Here is a 20,983-nt window from a genome sequence, read left to right on the forward strand (position 1 = left end):
AACCAGAGTGGAAAAAACATCATGTCAGCTAGTGAATTGATACTGTCAAGTAAAATGATGGGAATCTAAAAATACCAGACTTATTTAACCTTTTAAAAATAGCTAGCTCTTTATTTCTCAAGTTTAAACAATTCTTCCCCAATGTAATATTTTAGTTATGTTTGTGACTTTTAACACATACAATATCACAAAGGATGCACATCAAAGACACATTCTGTTAAAATAAGCACCATTTTTGTAATACCTAGGTTTGTTTTAAAAGGTGTGCATTATTGAGTAAAGCTTCAGGTTCTCTATTTTTTTAAAAATATACATACACATATTAAACACAGTTGCATACTTATCTTTTGACCAACAAACTAAATATAGTCTTTGTAAGAATGTTCCTCAAATTATGCAATGCTATGATAAGAACTTGGGAAAAGAATTTGTTCTACTGCTAATTTGATTTTGGCCAATCTTTCTCCAAGTTTACATTTGAATGTATTTTCTTATTTAAGAAAATATTTTTTTTTAAAGTCAGGCACGATGGAGCACGCCTGTAATCCAGCAGTTCAGGAGGCTGAGGCAAGAGGATTGCAAGTTCAAAACCAGCCTCAGCAACTTAGCAGGACCCTAAGCAACTTAGTGAGACCCTGTCTCTAAATAAAATATAACAAAGGGTGGGGGATGTGGCTTAGTGGTTAAGCATCCCTGGGTTCAATTCCTGGTATCAAAAGGAAAACAATACATATTTTTTTAAGAAGATATAGTTAAAATATGTTGGCAGAATAGTTATTTTAAAATAGAAGATACAGAGGTTGAATAACATGTCAAAGAAGATATTAAAATATTAATATTTTCACCAATACAACTTTCCTTAAAAATCAGTAAGCAATAATTGTGGAGTTGGACAAAGTAAAAATATGTATAAATAGTATGAAGTATAAATATGGTACCATATATTGATAGGATTTCTCAGAAAGATAACTGCCTGACTGAAGATTTACTAAATTTCTGTTATCATATATATTCAGGTTTAAGATTTGTTTATTACATGAAAAAATAGGGTGTCTCTACATAGTGTCAATTCCAGGTTAACTAAATATTTCAATAATTCACATTCCTCCTTGAGCACCACGACATTCAGAGATTCTGACTCCTCATCATGTTTTAGAACCACCACTTTAGAAAGACACACATCTGGATCATCCATTTCCATGTAATTATTCTAAATTTCTTTGACTATATCTCTGTTGAGTAAGGAAAATCTGAAGCTACATACATGGATAGTCACCTTCCTGAGGAATAGGTTATTGACATTTCTGGGGTGTCCATCGCAAGTACCCTCACTCTAATGGAAAAATGATAAACAATGCAACTTTTCCTTATGGTTGCAAAAGGGTATTAACTAGCAGTGCTTCTCCCAGGTTTCTTTGGCACTTACATAATGAACTTCAAGGAGGAATTCATGTTTATGTGACATGAATCTGGGAATTGTGTTTATCATTCATTACAGAAACTATCAAGTTGAGACGAATGAAGATATTGTTAAAATAGGCTGACAGAATATTTTTAAAGAGAAAATACAGAGTTTGAATAATATATGTTAAAGAAGATCTAAAAATATTAAATGAAAATCACTTTTCTTGGAAGACAGTGAAATCATTACAGACCATGATCCTCTCATTAGCTTGAGTTCCTTATAGCTGTATTTAACTGTTCCTCTCAGATGCAGTGTGAATATCTAAAAAGTGGTAACACCACAAGGTTGGAATTCAAAAGGATTTTAGTAAAGTAAAGCTTGCTGACTTTCCTTGCCAAAAGAATTTTTCACATGTCTGAGTGAGGGACTAATCAAAAGGCACAAGATTGGAGAGAATCAAAAGAACAGAGATAAGACTGAGAAAGTCTTGGTTCCATAAAGTTTTCATTGTAGGATCTGATCTCCATGCCTTTGTTTCCTTGCCTGTTAAACATAAGAACTAGGGGCACCTTAGGTCTCTCCAGTTCTGCTCTTCTCTGATAGCAAGTATTTAGGGTTCTCCACTCTGTAAGAAATGCTGTTTTGTTTTGTTAGGTTAAATAATATAGTATGGCAAAGATTAAAGATTAAGCATCCAAATTATGAATACAGGCTTCATTATAACCTGGCCAGACACAAATTGAGATTAGGTTTATTTATTAATTTGAAAATTCAAATGGATGTCTATAAAACCATGTACAGCTAAAGGTATCTTTAACTCAGAAAGATTTTGTAAATACAACTGTGTGTACATTTATCTGAAATAAATGGCACCCATCCTCCCTCCCTCCCTCCTTTCTTTCTCTTCCTTCCTTCCTTCCTTTCTTTCTGGTACTGAGTATTGAACCCAGGGGCTCTTTACCACTGAGCTGCATACCCAGTTCTTTTTTTCTTTTTCTTTTTCTTTTTTCTTTTGAGATGTCTTACATATATCATGGTAAATGTAGCTCCCTTAAAGCTTTCACCATCAAATAAATAAGTCTGTGTGTGTGTGTGTGTGTGTGTGTGTGTGTGTGTGTTTTGGGGGGGGGGGGTTAAGGGATAATTTATGTTAAATATTTTATTTACTGAACCATATGAAATTCACTAGCCAATGATTATACAGATTGTAATGATTCAAGCATGATCAGAATCCATATACTTCAATCATGATTTGACAACGATTTATGTAACCATTCAGTAATTTTCAGAAAGTAATTATAATCATTCTAGTGAGATATTAGACATTCTTTCTTTGGAGTTTTTAATGCATTTAAATAATCCCCACAGGTTATTCAAAATATGGTATGTGAAACTACTATAAAATGCCCAGATGTTAGCAAAATTTTGGTCTTTTATTTTCTAACACCTTTTTCTAACACCTATTCCTGTATAATTTTAGAATATTCCATATAAACACAACACAATTCACATCTTCCTAACAGTCCTTAGTTTTTAAAAAAGTACTTACTCAATTTTTCATATTAATCAGACAAGTAAGAGAAGAAGATCTTCTTAAAAGCCTTCATCAACATTCTGCTTTATATTTCCAAAGCTCCATTTTGAGAAATATTTACTGGCTTATAGGGGATCCACAGGAAACTAGACAGGTCTTGCTTAAAGAGATGTCTCAGGCATTTACTAGAAACACCATAAAAATATGTGGTTGGGTGTCTGGATCAAGGATGTTTCTGGGCTTCACTTAACACTTATTCTTATTTTTCACTAAGGATTTTCCTTGGGACACTAGTTTTTCAAAATATTACCCAAAAAAAGGAATTTCTGGTTGAACAATTCGAAATTCTTGGCATATTCTGTCTTCTTATTTGAAATTCACAGATCACAATAATACACTCGAGTTCCCAACAGTTACTGCACTAAAATATATTAGTTAGTTCTGTTTAGACAAAATTTCCTCAGTGGTAGGTGTAGTTACGGACTATAAGAATGAACCAGTTGACTCTTTTCCTCTTTTTCCTTTTTGCTAAATGCTACTAATTTGTAATTCCATCATATGCTCAACAGCAAGCATTGCTCCAGACCCCACGGCCTTGGGATCCTCTATATTATAATCATGGTATTTTGACTGTTGCAGGCCAGAGTGGAATCCTGGGAGCAGGCATTTTGGAAAACAGTAAAATCTTAGAACACTCTGAGGGTTGTTCAAGATATGACTCCAAGTTAAAAACTGATATTTCCTAGGACACAGTGAGTTTGCTGTTGCCTCATGCTTTTCTAGTTATGTTCAGAAGTATGATGAGTAATGAGCTGCGACCATGGTGTTTACTAAATGACTGCTCTCCAGCCCTTGGATTCCCAGAAAACAGATAACTGCTGACATGGTGAATGTGTCTTTGTTGCAGAAATGGCCATAAAATAGGGGAAAAATTATAGAAAGTTATATTTGGGTTACACTTCAAATAACCAAACTTTACAAAGATGATGAAAAACTTCAGATGGGCAAGCATGACATGGGTTGTTGTCTGAGTGGGCCAATAACTTGAATTTGAGGCCTTGTTTGTAACTCAAATGTCAAAAATATGTTCTTCCTTAATTTAAAAAGAAATCCTATGTGGTGGTAGCACAACAAGGTGAACAGACTCCGTGGCACTGGACTGTACACTTGAGATGGTTCAGATGGCAAACTTTTGACTATGTATGTTTTACCACAATTTAAAAAATGCAATTAGGCTTTGAGATCCCACTTAAAAGCAATACAGTTTGAAACATCTGTAAGGACTACGTGCCTTGTAATAAAATCAGATTCTTAAAAATGTCTAAAACTAGAGTGATAGAGAAGGTTGTCTCTCTGGGAAACTCTCATCTCTACCAAGAAAGAAGACGGTAATGGATGCAGGAAAGGACAAACAGTGGTCAGAATAGGGGCCCATATTCTCTGCTTTCACCACTTAAATCCCCATCACATTAGGGCTACAACAGCTTTGAAAATGAACTTCCCTTTTACATTCCCTTCTATAGTTTTCTGTAAATCTGAAATGTAATTCATGAATTTTCTTAAAAAGTTACTTCACTTCCTCTAGCAAGTGAAACTTGCTCTAAGGTTAGGTAGAATACATTCCATTTATCAAAATGTACTTTAATATAGGAGAATTAACAAATTTGAGATATATTCTTAGGCAAAGATTAATGAGCAACAAAAGAACTGAAGAATGGTAAAATTGATTGCATAGCCAAGAATGTAGAAAACCTTTGCTCATGTTGGTTAATATAGTCTCCTGACTGTAAGTTTATGAGGACAGGAAATGTATCCATCCTGTTCACTACTATACCTTTCATGCCTCAAATAGTATCTAGTGTAATATGCACCTAATAAAGATTTTTAAATGATTTAGTAAATTCATGATAGGTTAAAATGCAAAAAGCTGTGTTTTTGGTAGTGCTTAAAAAGTGACATCAAGTGAGGTATTTTCAGTTAATAAATGATATGAATTATCACCAATTAATCATTTAGATATCTAATCAGTCACAGGTTCCATCATTCACCAAATACTTTCTCAAATTCATCCAAATCTCACATATGGAACTTTATTCATAAGCCAGTGCACTACATTTCAAGAGACCAATATTGTCAACACTTAAGCACTTCATATCCAATTCTTCACATGAATCTTTTTGTCTGTTGGACTATTGTTGAACTTTCCTCATGAAATCTGAGCAATAAAATTATACTTCATAAATGTTTTTGTATCTTTTAAAGTAGAGGCATTAATATATAATTTCCTACATATTTTAAGATATTACATTGGAGAAAAAACTTTAAAATATTAATGTTATTTGAATTACTTAATAGTCTTCAAAATTTGAGTTGTTTGCATGCAAACGTTAAAATAAGGAATGATTAAATGCTTCATGTAATCCTGATGTAAGATTAGAGATGAAAAAAAGTGTGCCAGTATTTGGAATAATATGAAGCGGAATAGCTGTTTTAAAATATATATCCTAGATTTTAGTTACTAGTATTGGAGGTTTTGATTTAGAAACACTAAAATGTAAACAGGAAAATTTGGAACACAGTTTCCACACGATTAGCTGAAAGGGGACAAAACTTTGGAGTCACTTTGAAACCTATTTTAAAAGCTCAGCTACTTTGACTTTTTTTCTATTACAGAACCATGAAAAGTTATTTCAACTGAATTGCATACATAACTCCTAGAGTGTAGACAGTTGCTATTATTTGTTCACTTCATCAAAATGCTCTTTTAAATTCTTGCTACATCTGTATTACCAGGTCTTGGAGAAACCAAGGTGAAAGAGGCCCAGGAGAGGCCAAACCCTCTTTGCTATTTCTAACAAAGGAAATGCCATTCTTGCCACTAACTCTTGGAATGATTTCCAAGTTCTCTAAAAATAATTTAACCTGTGTCAAATAGCTGTCTCATCTGGAAAACTCAATAAATGAATGTAGAAGTTAGAAAGAGTAGGGGAAAGTTAGGTGTTACACTGAAATGGTATATCCCAGGCATGTTGGGTTGGGACTTCAAATTAGCCAACACACTTCCATCCATCTGCTTACTTTTCTTTAAACTTGAGCTATATTATTGCAGAAAAGCATAATAATCCCCACTCTGATCTTGTGTTTCAAATAAAAGTGCCTAAAGCATCATGGCACAAGCACTTTTGTAAAGAGGTTAAATATTATGTGTGGATGAATTTCCTTTGGGGATCAGCATTTCTACATTAAAGGACAGATTATTCAGGGATGAAAAGTAGGAGAAGTCATTTACAAAATATTCCTATTCAGTGACAATGATTCCAATTTTGCATTGAACTGTAGCTTAAAGAGCACATGCCTAACAATAGATTCTTTACAATTTTGTGCAAATTATTTCTTGGTAACTAAATCACACTTCACTCTACCTGAATAGCTAAACCTCAGGCAAATCCTTATACAATGCAAAAGTAAACAGTATGCTTTATTTATTTGTTCAAAAGCATGGAAGTTTTATATATTATTTTCTTATTTTGAAACATTCTTAACATCGAAGTTACTAGAAAGCATATTTTAAAATTATGTTATATGATTTTGCAAAGAAATTATGTTTTATACATTTTTGGCTATCATATTATTTCAGATTAACATTTATTATATGTTGATCCACATGTGAAATATTGCCTCTAATGATTTTCAGAATCATTACATCTAGTGTCAGAATCATTAGAAGTTAGTGTCTTCAATTAGGAGAACTGGACTATTTTTAGGAAGGATGACTGCATTGGACATTAATTTTTGCAGAGTGTCACCCTGCTATAGTTTGGATCTTAAGTTTCTCCCAAAGGTCTGTGTGGTGAAGACTTGGTCCCCAGCATGGCACTATTGGAAGGTGATGGACTGTACAAAGGGTGGGGCCTAGTGGGAGGTCTTTAGGTCCTTAGGAGCTTGTCCTTAAAGGGATAGTATGTTCCTAACTACTTTCTCTTCCTCTTTCACATCCTGGCCATGAGATAAGCAGATTTGGTCCACCATATGCTCCCTCAGTGATATGCTACCTCTATCCCAAGGGTCTGAAAAGCAATCGGTCTAACCAGTCATGGACTGGAATAGCTAGAACTGTGATCCAAAGTAAGCCTTTTTTCTTTAAAGTTGATAATCTCGGTATTTGTTATAGTAACAGAAAGTTGACTAATACCTACACAAAGATGATTTTTCAAGGTAACCAAAAGTATAATGGAAATATTCTGGATTTTACACATTTTTCTACTTTATTTGTAATATGTAAGAAACAGGTTGTAAAAATTTTGTAAAGAAAAAGGACTTTGGTAACTTGCATACTTGTTCTAGCTGACTATATCAAGATGAAAGTGAAACTCAACTGTCTGAAGAATCATGTGATAGAGTAAGTACAGGTCATGCTATGGCTTTGCTTTCCTGCTCTCAGTGTGTGTGTGTGTGTGTGTGTGTGTGTGTGTGTGTGTGTGTGTGTGTTCAGGGAGTAGAAAAACAGGATGAAAGAAGATAGTATATGAAATATCTGACTTTTGCTGAGAACTGGTGCTCAATAGTTGGCTTCTGATCTACAAAGAAATAGGCAATATATAACAGAAAACTTGCCAAAAGAAATTCCTAATTCTTTTTTTCCTACTAAATCTAGAGTTGCTCCTATGTTTTACTGGAGATAAAATCTCCAGTAAGAAAAAGAAATCTGATTGCTGTTCTTTATCCTGTTTGAGTTACTGTCTTTAACAACTGCTAAAATGAATGGAGTACACAGGTGGATATTAGCACAAGAGAGGATGTTGGCTTTTGCTGCTTAGTCTCCCTGTAGGCTAGATGGTTACAATTGAGGGAAAAAAAATGTTGTGTTAGGAGAATGGGCAAGTGTTCAGAATAAAGCATGGCTTTTAATTGATTCCAACTAATAGTTGGAATACTAATTACTATATAAATCATTAAAATGCATGTAAATATGAAACTTTAATTCTAAATACTGAAGAAAAATAAAAAGAAATTGTATCTCTTTTAAGACTAAGCTAAATTATTTATAAAGAATCTCTGAGGAAATGCTCTCATTAAATCCTTTATTTCACTCAATGACATTAATTTTGGCATGGCTTCCCATGTAAGTATGATGAAATAGAGGAAGATAAAGATTAAGTAAAGATTAGCAACTGTATTGACTTGATGACACTAAATATTTTTTTCATCAATCCTTCATCTGTTTTGATTTAAAAGACTCTCTACTCATTTTGTATAAGTAACATCTAGTCATGTACTTTTACTATTTTCTGTTTCTGAAAAAGCATAAGAAATGGGTAACCTGAGTAGCATTTCAAAAAAGAAAGTTATTCTTTACTAATGTAAATTAGCAATCAGTCTGAAAATGTAAAACTTTATAAAATATTTGAGAGCAAAAATAAAATTGTACTTATCATTGTGTCTCTCTTGGGCTTAGCACAAGGTCCACCTTATACTTACAAGTGGCTGTAAATTTATCCTAAATGATGAGCAGTTTGAGTCTAGATTACCAATCTGGATTAAAAGTCTAAATTCAATCTGGTCCTAATTTGTGGGAAATTTGTGTCTCCCAGAGTAGGCTAAGCACTGGCCACAATCACTTCTACCCACTTTTTTCCTGCCTCCTGGCCAGTGACAGGAAAAACAGCACTAAACATTTTGATGATTCACTGTAAATGTGCATGTCATACTTTTATCCTGATCTTTTTGTGGCTAGAATCTTAATGGTCTCCCACACCAAGAGTCATGTTTGAAATACAATACATTAGCAATCCGAAGCACAGTTAGCTGTGAAGCAGGATCCCCAGAATAAATAGATGAAATTCTAGACATTTCTAAAGAGGATCCAGCTCCTTAATGGCCACTGAGGTCTTCACTGAATAGGTGTGAATATTTCAGTGCAGTCCAACCTGAACTGAAAAGCAGTTCTTCCTTCCAAATTTAAATACCTCCTGTGCACATAAAAAAAAAAAAAGAGGTTCTTTTATTAGTCCAAATGTTACTATGGTTCGGATCCTGAAAAAACATTCTCTTATTCTTGGGTAGTTCTTTAGCAAAGGGAAGTTGGGAAGTTAGGCTAGAGATTAGACTAATGAGTGGAAGTGATAAACTGGAGACTTCCTGTTTTCCCCTTATAACAGGCAAGGCTGGGCAGAGAAGGGTTGAGAAAGTACAATTCTCTGCCAAGTTTAGATGATAAACTATGGGTGAACTTCAACAAAAGTCTATTGGCCAGCAGAAAATCTTCTGGTATTTGGTTATTGAGGATGGTCCAAACCATTTTCCTCACAGGTTGGACCCATCCTCCTTGCGGGGCAAGCACAGCTCCCGTTGAGAGGGTTGCAGGGAGCTCCCTGAGCACACTGGCACTTCAGAGCACAGTTCCGTCCATACTGGCCTGGCTTGCATTCTGTGAGGGAAAAAATAAAAATGACAGCAATTCAAACATGCTCTTCAAACACACTTGTCTTCTTCCTATTACTTCTTGGAACTTAATAGGATAATGATAGACTTGTAAAAAACTTTGTTTTATCCTGTGGTATCTTTTTCCCAAGCTAGAATGTTGTATAATAAAAGCAACTACTTAAAAAACAAAACAAAACAAAACAAAAAAAACAGGAGGAGGGTAGGGAGTAATAAGGAAGTTTGTGACAAAATTGGAAGAGGAGAAGTCAGGAAGGCAACTGATATTTTTAAAGTGCTTTCTCAGAATTAGATTATTCAATAACATTTATAGCAGTAGGGACACAGGGAAAATGGATTAGTTGCCTCAAGATCAGAAAAAGGCGGGACTTGCCCTGAATACACAACACCTGAGATTTGTTGGTAGGTTGAAAACACAATTATCTGTGCTTCTGTTCTTGAAAGTGAAATGCCTTTAAATTCAACTCTTTCATCTCTTAAAATATGTCAAAGGGCCATAGATCCCCTGTGTGTCTGCTGCTGTAAAATCCTGCTCTATGCACCAAGGGATTCAAACCATCTCTAAGTTGAATTGCACTATGCTTGCAACCAGTAGGAAAATGAGGGGAAGGAATAAAAAGTGTTAGCTTTATAAATAACTAAATGTGGAATAAAAGGGGACAGCCTGGGTGTTTGCTGTTAGTCTGGTATCCAGGAAAGAATTAGCAGGAAAAAAAAAAAAAAAAAAAAAAAGGTTCTTTTTCTGAAGGATTGTGAGGGTAAGAAAGCCCAGTCTGGCCCACAAGGAACAAAGTAAGCTCACATTTCCTGGCCAGTCAGGCAGGATTGGGAAGTCACCAGAGAGACTTCCCTTTGCTCTCATGACAATCATGTACTTTTGTCCAGTTAGCAAAGAGGGTTCCTAATACATTATCTTAATTGGTTTTAACAAATACCTGTGAGGTGGACATGGCAGTGAGGTAAGCACGCCCATTCTAGAGAGAAATAAACTGAGGTTTGATATGGCATAAGTGACCTTCTCAATTGCTACATCCCTGCTACATGGCAGAGCTACCTTTCTGACGTTTCACCTAGTGTTCTTTCCTCTTTCTGCACTACTACGTGGGAAGACACAAGGTAGTAAGCATATGTAGAAGAAAACTGAAACAAGGAAGTAGCAGGTTGGAAAGTGAAAATTTTGGAAATATCGCTATAAACATGAGGATATAGGTAGGAGTGTGAATTTGAGCCTATGGGCAAAATTTTGTTGAATACATCTTTATTGCCTGAATATCCTGTTTTCTGGATTAGGAGATTGGTTCCTCATAAATACTCCATGAGCAGTTGGATGCTTAGTTTTGTGACTCTCTTGCATTATGAAGGTAGGTTAAGATGTGGTCTACCTCTCTTGTCTTAATGGACCAATTAGATTTTAAATATGAAGCAAGTAGAAACACAAAAAATTGATTTCGTAACTAATTTTTTTATGGGGCTCAACATTAGCAAGCAGTAATTCAATCTTTTTCTTCAGGAGGAAGCTTTGGACACAGTGCAAATGTTGCTTTTAAATGAATCTTTTCTCTAAACCACTGAGCTTTTGAAAAAAATTAAGAAGTTATATGTTATTTCAAATTTAGCCCCACACACCCACCACGGCCCAGTGTATTGCAGGATTACCAAGTTTGGTGGTAAGACCACGTTTTCTTGTTTGAAAGAGGGTTATTAGTCAGGATTTCTCCTGAGCAGTACAGAATCTGATTTTAATTTATAAAAATACCACATTTTCATGTTAATAACAGTGTGTATTTAAGACATCTGTTTGAATGCCTGCAAATGTTAATTTACCAAGGGGGGGAATAATCCAATAAAAAGTTGTTACATTCTTTTATGAATTAATATTATGGCTGTTTAATAGGTCCTTTACCAGAGTTCAAGTTAAAATGAGGTCTTTTATCTTTATGGCTCCTGCATAGACACAGCTGCTCACAGTTAATATCGCAGATGAACTGTGCCTAATTGAAAATAAAAATGCAAATAAAAGACCTTGTAGTACATCTGTGTAGGCTGTGGGCACCTCAGTGAGCTCACAACAAGAGGAACCTTGTGGTACCCATAGGTCCAGTCATGTGGCAATTTGCTTCTGGATGATGAGAGATATGTGATGCAGGAATTTAGGCCATAGAGGATAGAGGAGTCTTTAACGTACATCCTGACCAGAGGCTTTCTCAGTTTAGTGATTAGTTTTAAAACATGGCTGGGTGCTATCCAATAAAACAATCTGCAGTGATGGACATGTTCTACACTGTGCTATCCAGAGTGGCTGTCGATAGCTACATGTGTCCATTGGGTGCTTGAATTGTGTCCTATGTGAGCAAGGAGGTGAATTTTAATTTTAAATTTAAATTGAATAGCAATTTATGATTAATGACTACCATACTGGACAAGCAAAATCACTTCCTTTTCTTTCTGCCCCCCGGGGAGGTGATATAGTGGGGGTGGTAAAATTTCAGCTCTGAACCCAGACTGTCTATTTCACATCCCCAATCTGCCACTTCCTTGCTGTGTAACAGTGGGCAAGGTACTTAGCTGTTTTTGTATTTCAGCTTCCTCATCTATAACAGGGGAGTGGTGATGACAGGAAGGGCACAGAAAATAAACCAAAATGCATGTCACATAATGTGCACCAATAAACATCTGTGGGTGTCGTCAGTATTCAGGTGGGACCACAACTGCTGGAAACCTCTGCTTTTAGTGCCCATTCAATGGATGACTTATGTACTGCAGATATTTGTTCTGACAGGTTTAGTTATGACAAGGTTCAAGTCCTTCTGTCCACTATGACTCATGAAGAATGCTGAGAAGTAAGTATCCCTTCCACAAACATTTACTGACGCTCTATCTGTGCTAAACTGTGCTCTAAGCTTTTTTTTCTGGTAAAAAAAAAAGTACTGAGGATTTGACCACTGAACACATCTCCAGCTCTATTTTTTGTATTTTATTTAGAGACAGGGTCCCACTGAGTTGCTTAGCACCTTGCCATTGCTGAGGCTGGCTTTGAACTTTCCATCCTCCTTTCTCAGCCTTCAGAGTTGCTGGGATTACAGGCATGTGCCACCACGCCCAGCTAAAAGAAAAAATTTAAAATAATATGAATTGAACTCTCAAAAAGCTTGCAATGCACAAGGATCAGAAATTAAATGACAGTTTTCCAAAAAAAAAAAAAAAAAAAAAAAACAGGAAAAGAAAAGAAAGGAAAAAGGAGAGAAGGAAGGAAGGAAGGAAGGAAGGGAGGGAGGGAGGGAGGGAGGGAGGGAGGAGGGGGGGAGAGAGAGAGAGAGAGAGAGAGAGAAAGAGAAAGAAAGGCCCCTTTCAGCAAACGCCTAGGTTGGAAAACCCAAAGGATTGCAAATCAATATTCATAACCTCCTGATCGTAGTCTACAAGCCTATGAAAAATGGAAAAAGTAGTAATACAACATTCTCGAGAGTCACTGATGGTTTCTTATTCTGGAGTACATGAAAACTTTCACATACACTATTGTCCACTGATAGCACTGCACCAAGTCTAGAAGCAGACTGCCTGGGTTTAAATCTTGGTTCTGTCACTCATTAACTTTCTGTGCTCCAGCTTTTTCTTCTGACAAAAAGGAATAGGACTAGTGACAACCTTATAAGGTTGAGGGAAGAATAAAATGAACTGAGGTAAAATATTTAGGATAATGCCTGGCATTCAAAGAAAGCAGCTTTATTGCTATTGCTCAGAAGCAATATGGGATGTGAAGAGGCAGAAATCCTGGTGAAAACCATTTTCCTTTTAGCCTAGAAAGTTACTATGACTTTCTCACCATTATTATAATCCCATGTTATAGGATCATAGATTATTATTGCAGAAAATTATCTTAGAAATATATAGTCTTAACCCATCTCATTTTGAAGGTAATAAAAGTAAATTCTGATTCTCTGTTTTGGATCATACACGAGGCAGGCTAAGTCATTTAGGACTATTGTGAATTACATAAAGACTTTTGATCTGGCAAGCATTCATCAAGTCTAATAGCAAGTGATTAGTCAGAAATCATTTCAAACTACTCTATCTTCTTCTTAGGATAGTTCCTGAAGAATTGGAGCTTTTCATTCTGGGTCATTCTTCTAGTGAGTGAAAATGAAAATAAAGTATAAATTTCAATTTGTAGAGACTACCTAGGAACTTGAGTCTCAAGAATATTTCTGGGACTGTATCTTATAACTACTTTATTCTATTGAATTCTGTGAGTCACCTTTGTTATCAGGTTAATTATCTATTTAGGTACTTACCTTATACCCTCTGTCAGCCAAGGTGCTGGTATGGGTGACTGTGGTGTAATAATATGAACCTTGATTCATCTCACTAAGGGTAAGGTGTAAAGTAATGTTCAGACAATGTTCTTCAATAGAATGTTGTTTCCAGCATAAAACTGTCTGCAGGCCAGGCACAGTGGCACCCATCTATAATCTCAATGGCTCTGCAGGCTGAGGCAGAAGGGTCACGAGTTCAAAGCCAGCCTCAGCAACTTTGTGAGGCCCTAAGCAACTTTAGAGACCCTGTCTCTAAATAAAATGTATAGCATAAAAAGGGCTAGGAATGTGGCTCAGTGGTTAGGCTCCCCTAGGTTCAATCCCCAATACCAATAAAAAGTATCTGAACATCTCTGTATGAATGAGTCAGAGGGGTGTTCTGAGGTGCCTTGGATCATACCAGCTTCACATCGAGCTCCAGTTCTCCCTGGTGGACAGAAGCATTTTCCAGTTACTGGGTGGCAGTAACTTTCTCCTTCACAGTCACAAACTTGATGGCAGTCATCTCCAAACATTCCCAGTAGACACTCTACAAAGGAAAGAGAAATGCTGAAATATGAACCCCTTGAGTTTTCACTGATGGAAATGTGCTATAACTATGCGCTTTAGTCAGTTTTTTCACTGCTGTGACTAAAGGACACGACCAGAACAACTGTAAAGGAGAAAAGTTTTATTTAGGGGCTCAGAGTTTCAGAGGTCTTAGTCCAAAGAAGGCTGGTTCCATTCCTCAAGGCTCTTGAGATGAGGCTGAACATCATGGCAGAAGAGTGTGGCGGAGGGAGGCAGCTCACATGGTGATCAGGGAGCAGAGAGAGTTTCTACACTCCAGATGCAACATATATACCCCACAGCCACAACCCAATTCTGACCTCCTCCAGTCACACCCTTCCACTTCAGTTACCACTCAGTTAATCCCAATCAGGGGATTAATTCATCCATTGGTTAAGACTCTCACAACCCCAGTCATTTCTCCTCTGACCCTTTTGCATTATCTCACACATGAGATTTTGCGGGGCACCTCACATCCAAACCATAACACTGTGCTTTCTAATATGGTAGTCAATAGATACAACTTGCCACTGGGCACTTGAAATGTGTTGTGTGTGACTATGGAGGTGAATCGTAAGTTAAATTAAGTTTAAATTAAATAGCAGCATGCTGCTAATGACTACCATAGTGGACAATGCAACCTTTAAATTGAGATTTAAGATAAAATCATCAAGATTGAGTTCCATATAGCAAAGTAGTAAGATAAAGTGAGATTTGCTGGTCAGAAGAGAGGAAAGTTTTAGAATTCTCAGAAATAAGGTTCATTCTGATTTGACGCTTAGGATTTAAAATTGATTTACTTTGACACTGGTTTATATTTTTGAGAATGTAAGTAAATTAAAGATAAAAATTTAAGAAAGAATACAAAATCTACTGCCTGAGAGTGTTGTTTTTAATATTTTTCCTCAAAGTGTTATTTATTGTGCATCTCTCTAGAAGACTGTAAGTTTCTCGTCTTTCACTATATTTCTAGAATTTAACACAGAAACAGGCACATAATAGTTATCATTTTATTGAATCACTAAATAATATATGAATAGAAGATTAACAAGAGATAAAAGATGTAAAGCTTTAGTGACATCTGAGAATATGTTATGGGACTAACAGAGATACTTTTAAAAGATCCTAGACAATAACTTGATTCATCACATAAAATTAAATTTCTGTTATCATTATATTATTAACATTCTGATGGTTGTTGTAATTATGTGCATAAGAATGTACATAAAATAGGTCAAAATGGTACTCCTAGTTGTTAACCCAAAGCTATGTAGTCTGTTTGGCATTACTTCTAATAGAATTGATCAGTGTCATTTTGGGTTTTATAATATATAATTTCAAAATGATTAGCCTAAATTCTCACCTTCATGTCTTCATAAATACTCATAGCTGTAATTTCTTTCTAGTGATAAATGCCTAAATCATCTCATTTAATATTATCATGATCTTTGTATTATTTTCAATATCAACGAACTCAATATATGCCACATTTAAAAAAAATATAATGAAATGTTTACTTTCATTCAGAGGTAGAATCTTCATCTGTTGAAGACTAACAGCTTCAACTGTGTTTTGAGATATTAAGCAATTTAATTTAAGGAAAAATAACATTTTTGTGCGCAAAAATCAACAACGAATCAGAAGCAACAATCAAGCAACAAAATCAGAAGGACCCATTATATTGGTCATTGAGTGAATTCCTATTCCTTTGGTGTCAGGAGCTATGTGATTGTTGCATATTTTCAATTTGGGTTTAAATGTTTGTCGTTGGTTAGGAAGATCTCACAGTCACGCAGAATTTTCACATTCCTGTGCTTAAAATTGCTCTGGTCATACCTTTTTCACACTGGCTGCCATGAAAACCTGGTGGGCAAATGCACTGTCCATTTCTTGTATCACAGCTGCCTCCATTTTTGCAGTGACAGATGTGAGCACAATTCAAGCCATAAAAACCAGGTGGGCATGCTGGAAAATAGAAATGTCAAAATGCTATTTTAACTTTAAAAATAAAGAAAAGAAAAAAATTAAAGAATATGTTCCAGATCACTTCTTTCCCAAGAATAAATAAGGAGAAGAGAGGAACTTGAAAATAAGAAAAAGCTATATGGAGAAGCACACTGACAATAGTTTAGCCATATGAGTAACTGAATATAAAAGTGTCATTCTTTGAAACTAGTTTAGAAAAATCCATAAGAAAATTCAAAATATCTTCAAGTAGATGAAGTTTAGTTGCTCTGATGTGCTATAGTTGCCCAAAACACCACTAAACTCTCTCAAAGTCTAATCACCTAAAAGAACAGTCTTCAAACTTCAGATCAAAGTTGAATTTAATGACAATACATTTTGAATTATTATTTTTTAATAAGATGGTGTCTGTGGAAAGTGATTCATACAGTTTTTGATATTTAAAGTCCTGGGAATGGACAACAGGGCGTGTATGAAACACAATGGGGAGGGGAGAAAAGGAGAGAGAAACAGGATAAAAGACAGGTAATAGGGTGAACATCTCACACGCAAGTTGGATTTTTTTGTTTTTGTTTTTGTTTTCTGTGTTTTGTTTGTATGTTTTTCTTTTTGGTACCAGGGATTGAACTCAGGGACACTCAACCACTGAGTCACATCCCCAGCTCTATTTTGAATTTTATTTAGAGACAGATGTCATTGAGTTGCTTTGTGCCTTGCTTTTGCTGCCACTGGTTTTGAACTCGCAATCCTCCTGCCTCAACCTCCCAAGGCTCTGGGATTATAGGCCTGTGCCACCAAGTCTGACTAGAATAGAGTCAATGAAATTTAATCACTGAAAATTTTCCTTATGTGACTTATTAAATGCAATACACAATTACCTTCTAGTAAGTCCAGCATGATCTATTTTACCTCCAGAGTTGGAGATCACTACTTTTGTGACTGAACATCAGGAATAATTGATTCACATTTAGAAACGCTGTATCCAAGCAAATGTGTTTCTTTATAAACTCAATTGTCATCTGCCCAAGACGATGGTGTCTTGAGGAAGTGTGCCAGAACTCAGTCTGACTAGGACAAAGTATTTCCATTTCTTATCTCCAGTTTTCCCTAGGGATGTGCTTGACATCCACCCATGAAACAGAGTTTATTCACCGTTTATTTTCCATTATTTCCCTTTTTCTTTGCTTCTCTCTTTCTTTCTTTCCTTCTTTCTGTCTGTCTCCTCTGCCTTCCCTGCCCCCTTTCCAGGCACACAGAGCTGAGTTTGCCTATGTTGGATGTGGTTGACCCGTCTCATTTCTGAGTAGAGTTACTCAGGACAGATATATCATTAGGAAAGACAACCAAGGAGTAGAAAAAAGGAGGCAAACACAAAAGTAAATAACAAGAGAATTAATTATATAGTATATGTTCTTCCCTTTAATGATCTCCTTATAACTCTTTAAACGTAAATGATGTGGAATCTAGTTCAGATTTTCTCCTTTTCATTCTTGTGAGATTAATTTTTATTGAGAATTCATACAAAAATAAGATTTTTTATCTTTAATTATGTATAAAACTAAGATCATAAAGGTAGCCTTGCTTGAGCTTTCCATTATCCTAAATAATACTATGTTTCCAAGTTTCCTGGTTTGGAATTTTAGAACCAACTTTGATTTTTCCATCTTCCTTATCTCCATAACCACCTAACCACCAGTGCAGTCAATTATTCTTCCAAAATATTCTTCAGTTTGTTCATTTCCATTTTCAACCCAGTCCAGATTTTCTAAAACTTGGATTATCATTATAGTTTCCCACCTATACTCCACTGATGAGTCCTTTTCCTAAAATCAATAATGCACCCACATCACACAGTTATTTCACCAGAGTTGATATTTCCTATTTACTCAAAACCTTCTCTGATATCCCACTGCAAGCAGGATAAAATTGATGGGTTTCATATAAATATTTTAATATTTTTCTTCTTTTATCTCTTATTCCAATTTGAAAAAAAAAAAAAAAAAAAAAAAAAAAAAAAAAAAAAAAAAAACAAGACATTTGTTTCCATACTACCTGATCCAAGAAAAGTTAGAATCATTTCCAGAGTTCTAAACTCTCAAAGGGCTTGGTAATATCTCTTCCCATGAAATATATTTGTCAGGATGAAACAAAAGGGAACATAGTTAATATCATTTTAGAGACTTTAGAAAATGTTTTTCATTCCAAATAACTAATATTCACTGAGCTTTTGCCATAAGTCTCAGAGCTAAATGTTTTCAAGGTATCTTCTTACTTAGTCCTCATGACAGCCTTGTAAGGCCACTGATATTATTAGTCCTGCTCTATAGATGGTGAAACTGGGAGAGGTGGACCACACATGACTAATTCTAGAGCCTAAACTCTCATATCTTAATCTCTTAACTGTCTTGTCCAACAGGTCTCTCTGATCCAAAGACAAATTATATTATTTGCATTCCTAATTTTAGATGAAAATAAATTAAGAGACAGTATTCAAAGAGAACTTGAAGGCAGATAGTTCAGTCAAGTCTAGATTAAAATGACAGAAATAAGTAGTTTCCTCATCTATTATTGCCTTTGGGCAGCTATAAGAAGAATAATTTTGTTCTGAAGGACCTGTGGTGGCTCTTGGGGCATATCATCTGCCAGTGTCTACTCCAAATGATCGTGGGATCATAGAACCATTTCATGGAGAGAAGAAACAAAAAGAACTAAAAAGACTGATTTTTTTTTTTCATCATGGAAGTTGTCAACATCTAGAATTTAAATGTGAACTGTGAAATTAGCTCTAATTGCAAGAATATACACTAAAAGCTTTCTAGTTTCATATAATGTGAATATATTACTTCTATGATTTGAACTTATTTTGAAAGCATAGAACTTACAAAAATCATAGTATGACCAATAATTTCTCTACTTGCCATGCTCACAGCTTTGTCCATAATAACCTTGGAGGCACTCACAGCTTCCAGAAAACCTGTTGCAAACTCCATTGTTCTGACATGTGCAATTAAAATGGCAGTTAGGGCCATAATAACCAGGAGAACATTCTGAGAAAGAAACCAAGGGGTCATTAGTTTTAGTTAACAGACGACTGAATTTAAAATGAGTTCAAAGACTGAAAAAAACAATAGACGTCATGTAAAAATGAAAGCAGATGAACTGTTGGCTGTCCTAACCAAATTAAAAGAAAGCACACTCACATACAGAATATTTTTTAAAGGATGGAGGAAATAATCGTCCAAAAAGATAAATATCAAAATTATTACAAAATAGATTTTTAAAAATGAAATAAAATGGAAAATCTTATAGAAAACAACTTACCAAAATTGTCCTAATTTGAGGTAGAAAACCTAGACAAGTCAATCATAGTGAAAAAATATATAGAAAAATAGCTCCCATATTAAAAAGGAAAAGCATCAGTCGTGGTTTACAGGGAAATTCTATAAATATTTATCAATGAGTTCATTGTCTTACCACTTCTACTATTCCAATGAATTTAAAGAAAGAAAAATTTCAAATATATTTTATCAAGTGAGTATAACATCAATTTCAACACCAAACAAAAATTGCATAAATAAGTACTGCTCAATTTCACTTATAAATATCAATACAGATTCAGTTTTAAAAGTACACAGAACCCAAAGGCACATTATAAAATAAGGCATCATGATCAAATATTTATTCCTAGTATATAAGGTCATTCAGAATTTAAAAATTCATAATATATATTTATCATTCTAAAAATCATGTAATTAATTTCGTAAGTGTTCCAGTGCAATACACTGAAACAGTAAAATATTGAATAAGTTAGAAAATTAATTGGTGATATTTTAATATGAATATTAAAATCCAGCATCTTACTGAACAGGGAGCAAAATGTATCAGCAAATGGAAAGATATACAATGTCTGTTCTTATAGGGTGAGTTAATATAAGAATCTTAACTCTTTCTGAAATAAAGCAGACTCAGGGACAATAAAATACCTGATTATTTTTTGTTTTGGTTTGCATGTCTATTTGATTATGAAGATCACTTGGAGAACACATGAACAAGACTAGGAAGAAAATTTCTGGATGAGAAGAGCAATTGAGGATGAATAAAACTTTCATATTAAGCATATCCAATAAAGTGTCCATAATAAAAGTAGTGTTGCATTTGTATATAGATATACCAATAGAATCTTAGATTTAAAAGAGCTGTGGTAACATTTAGCTCCATACCCTCTCACTTTAGATGGGAAAACCAATCCACAGAGAGGCTACCAAAGACAGCCAGTATGACATTAGCAGAGCGGTGGTTAGCATCTATATTTATCCATTCAAATTGCAGGGTGTTCTTTTCTATACCATGCTGTTAAATTTCATGACCATTAAATTAGAGGTGATGGATGGTGGACAATCACATTCACTGTGACCTAAAGAGCTATACCACTCACAGCTGAAACCATCTAGATAAAAAGTAACTATAAATAAATAAATATACATGTATACACACATACATACACATATGTGTGTATGTTTTAAAATCAGGGTGCCCCAAGTTGACCCCCAGCACACTGTCCAACTGTAAGAACCATTGTGCTGTGTTCTGCCAAAATGCAATTTTTGTCTTCTATAATATTTGGCACTAAATGTAGTTAGTAAATGCTCTCCAGTGATGAACAAAATAATAAACTGTGGTTCAAGAAGAAAGTAACCATCAATATTTATCTTTTTCCATCTTTATCAATTAAAACTTTTCTATATATTTATAATATATATGATATAAAATATATCA

The 20,983-nt window shown here is 34.9% G+C and overlaps 1 protein-coding gene across 1 annotated transcript; it reads right to left on the reverse strand.

Annotated features, from left to right (window-relative positions):
• Positions 1 to 4,855: 4,855 nt before the first annotated feature.
• On the reverse strand, positions 4,856 to 20,654 carry LOC306637666 (uncharacterized protein; the record flags this gene model as incomplete). The annotated part of the gene is made up of 6 exons (XM_079100438.1): positions 4,856 to 8,908; positions 9,235 to 9,366; positions 14,094 to 14,222; positions 16,079 to 16,207; positions 19,126 to 19,254; positions 20,636 to 20,654. 6 exons carry the CDS (start codon positions 20,652 to 20,654, stop codon positions 8,898 to 8,900), a joined length of 549 nt encoding a protein of 182 aa, XP_078956564.1. The 3' UTR covers positions 4,856 to 8,897.
• Between the last annotated feature and the right edge of the window lie 329 nt (positions 20,655 to 20,983).

The sequence above is a fragment of the Sciurus vulgaris genome, assembly GCF_902686455.1.
Source record: "Sciurus vulgaris genome assembly, chromosome: 10".
NCBI lineage: Eukaryota > Metazoa > Chordata > Mammalia > Rodentia > Sciuridae > Sciurus > Sciurus vulgaris.